Raw genomic sequence first — 3543 nt, 5'->3', positions numbered from 1 at the left:
ATCTTACACAACATGAGTAAATTTTCTTACTATATATCCCATTTCCCTTCTCTTTTCCATTCCCTTTGTAATTAAAAAGTCTTAAGAATATGGTTTCCTGAGTTCAATTTCAAAATCTATGAACTACTTAAGCACCTAAAGATAATACAAAAAGGAAAAGTTACACTTTTGGCCATTCGTTCAAAAATATTTATATTTACCAGCCAATATACAGAAATTATACATCATTTATAATTTATGTATATAAATTATACCATATTTATATTTTTGTATATAATTGTCGGTAATTATTTTGATTTGGGTGGCTATACAGTGTAAAAATCTCATATAAAAATGGTTAATCAAACTTTGTAAAAGTAATATTTATCACTAAATATGACACAAGAAAAGGTGTTTATGAAGACCAAAGAGTCTAAAACCGTGTCCACTGGTACAAGAATTTGTATTTTGTTTCCATGATATGATGTCTAATGATAACCAAACTATTTTATGGGTTCGCTAAACCATCAAATTGAGCCACGTCAGAGGAATAGGGCCCACCCACTGTTATAGTGGGAGTAAACTATTTGCCAGCTGTCCTACTCCATTACCAAAATGGCCCTCCAATTTCTAGGAACCTTCTTTTTAATCCCCAACAACTTTCATGCCTTAACCCAACACCTATATATATATATATATATATATAGCATATGGTTACAAATTACAATCCATCTTTGAATTGCTAAAATCAAATCAAGAAAGATCACTAACATCAATTACCAAATGGCTTCTTTGTTAGTTCAATGTTTGAATTTTCTTGCCTTATGCTCTTTGCAATATCATATCTTGGCTTCTAGTAATTTTAATCAAGATTTTGATGTTACATGGGGAGATGGTAGGGCAAAGGTTCTCAACAATGGAAAACTTCTTACCCTCTCTCTTGACAAAGCCTCTGGTTCTGGTATTCAATCCAAGAGAGAGTATTTATTTGGAAGGATCGATATGCAGTTGAAACTCGTACGTGAAAACTCAGCCGGCACAGTTACTACATATTATGTAAGTATTATATCATAGTTAATATTATGTACTTGGAAGGGAAGTTTTGAAGCAATGATAAATGTGTCCCTGTGTGACCTATAAGTTATGGGAACAAGCCGTGGAAGTAGTCACTAATGCTTGTATTAGGGTAGACTGTCTACATCATATCCCTTGGGATGCGATCCTTCCCTGGGCTGCCTTATATCATAGTTATATTGGTGATGCTGTCATTTAATCTACACCAAGAATTACGATCATATGGTAATTTTTCTTCTTATTTTTATATCATATGATTATTAAGATCTTATTTTATTTTAATTTTCTACGCAGTTATCATCACAAGGGGCAACACACGATGAGATAGATTTCGAATTCTTGGGAAATCTTAGTGGTGATCCATATATTATTCATACAAATGTTTACACTCAAGGCAAAGGTGACAAAGAACAACAGTTCTACTTATGGTTTGATCCCACTGCTGGTTTTCATACCTACTCCATTCTTTGGAACCCCCAAACAATTATGTAGGTATCCCTTTACTATACAAGCCATATCATTATTCATTAGAACCATTACTGCTCCATCAATTTTATTTTATTTTGAAACAAAATTTACACAATTTGAAAACTACGGAAAAAATTACGTAAAATTTGCTAAGATAGTTAATAATCAAAGTATATTTGAAAAAAAATATATGAGAAATTAAAGTAAAACAAAAAACAGTTTAACTCCTCAAATAGTAATAGTATCACATAACCATCCAAACTTATATCTCTCTCTTGGTTTTTGCTCCTAAAGTTCTATAAATCTAACTTTATCTTTATTTTGACTTGCTCTATTCGTCATTTCTTATAAAATTGACCAATATACTAGAATATTATGCAAACTATAAGCTGAATAATGTTCATAATATTGATGTACCTAGTTAGAATCATGACGCACAAGAAGTTAATTAAGGCCTCGCTTGGCCATAATTTGTTTTTTACTTTTTTTCAGAAATTTTCAAATCAGTATTTCCCATGGAAATTTCAAACTTCACTTGAAGTTGAATTTCGAAAATTTTCAAAAATTTAAAAACTCCAAAAAATTATTTTTCAAAATTTTCACTTCAAATCATTCACAGAAACTGAAAAAACAGCTCTAAATTGTATTCATGTCTAAACATAACTATGATTTTTAAATACCACTTCATTTGATTTTTTTTATTTTTTTCGTAATTTCACAATTCTTATGTCCAAACTCCCACTAAATCTATTAAATTATTGTTAATCCTTTATATTTGAATATAACAGCAACAACAATAACTATTACTATCACGTCTCAGTCCCAAAATAAGTTGTGTCCGCCTAATAGTTGAATATGACATTATTTTATTTCTTCCTTTACAAATTGACAAAGACTTATACATGTATTTTTATGTTTGGTTTACAAATTTTCTAGATTTTATGTGGATGGTACACCAATAAGAGTGTTCAAGAACATGAAGTCAAGTGGGGTACCCTACCCAACCAACCAACCTATGAGGGTATATGCAAGTCTATGGAATGCAGATGATTGGGCTACTAGGGGTGGCCTTATTAAAACAGATTGGTCCAAAGCTCCATTTATAGCTTCTTTTAGAAATTTCAAAGCCAATGCTTGTGTTTGGGAATTTGGAAAATCATCATGCAATAGTAGCACAAATTCCACAAAGCCATGGTTTTTTCAAGAACTTGATTCCACAAGCCAAGCTAGGTTACAATGGGTGCAGAAAAATTATATGGTTTATAATTATTGTACTGATATTAAAAGGTTTCCTCAAGGTCTTCCTCAAGAATGCAATTTCAACTCCACGACTAGTTAATTTTTTTTATATATTAGTCTTGGTAATTATCATATTCCTCTTGTAATTGACGGGGCTCATTTTTCACAGATAATAATTTACAAATAGAATCATGTAATAAAATGTAATGCTACATCAGTATGACAATCGCAGCGCAGAAACAATATTTCTTGTCTTGTAAGTTTCTTGAGTTTTGTGATAAATGAAGTTTGATTCGGACTTCGTATACGTTTATTGTAATAGGTACTCTGTCTTACTTTATATGTGACAAAGTTATTAAATGAAAGGATCCAAATGAGTTTTTATTTAACCGTAATTTTTTCGTATATTCTTTAAATATTTTGAATTATTAATTATTGTGACTTATAGTTTTATTTATGTAAATTTTGGATATATAAATTATATTTCAACAAACGTGAAGATTATATGTTTGAATTCCCATCGTTAAATCATGCCATATAAATTTGGACGGAATTATATATATAGAGGCGGATGTAGAGTTGTAACACCGGGTTCAACTGAACTCAGTATTTTCAACGCATAACATAAATTTATGTGTAAAGATTTACTAAAATTATAATATTTAGTAAGTTTGAACCCATAATTTAAAACTACAATAGGTTCATAGCAAAAAACTTTCAAGGTTGAACCCATAAAGCTTAAATCTTATATTCGTCTCTTGATAGAAACTAAGAGTCTACCAA

The 3543-nt window shown here is 30.4% G+C and overlaps 1 protein-coding gene across 1 annotated transcript; it reads left to right on the top strand.

Moving 5' to 3' along the window:
* The first annotated feature begins 702 nt into the window (after positions 1-702).
* On the top strand, positions 703-3149 carry LOC104107783 (xyloglucan endotransglucosylase/hydrolase protein 24-like). The gene is made up of 3 exons (XM_009616673.4): positions 703-1035; positions 1348-1541; positions 2458-3149. Exons 1-3 carry the CDS (start codon positions 763-765, stop codon positions 2858-2860), a joined length of 870 nt encoding a protein of 289 aa, XP_009614968.1. The 5' UTR covers positions 703-762; the 3' UTR covers positions 2861-3149.
* Positions 3150-3543: the final 394 nt, after the last annotated feature.

Source organism: Nicotiana tomentosiformis, chromosome 11, assembly GCF_000390325.3.
Source record: "Nicotiana tomentosiformis chromosome 11, ASM39032v3, whole genome shotgun sequence".
NCBI lineage: Eukaryota > Viridiplantae > Streptophyta > Magnoliopsida > Solanales > Solanaceae > Nicotiana > Nicotiana tomentosiformis.
This window is presented reverse-complemented; position numbering and strand designations above follow the sequence as displayed.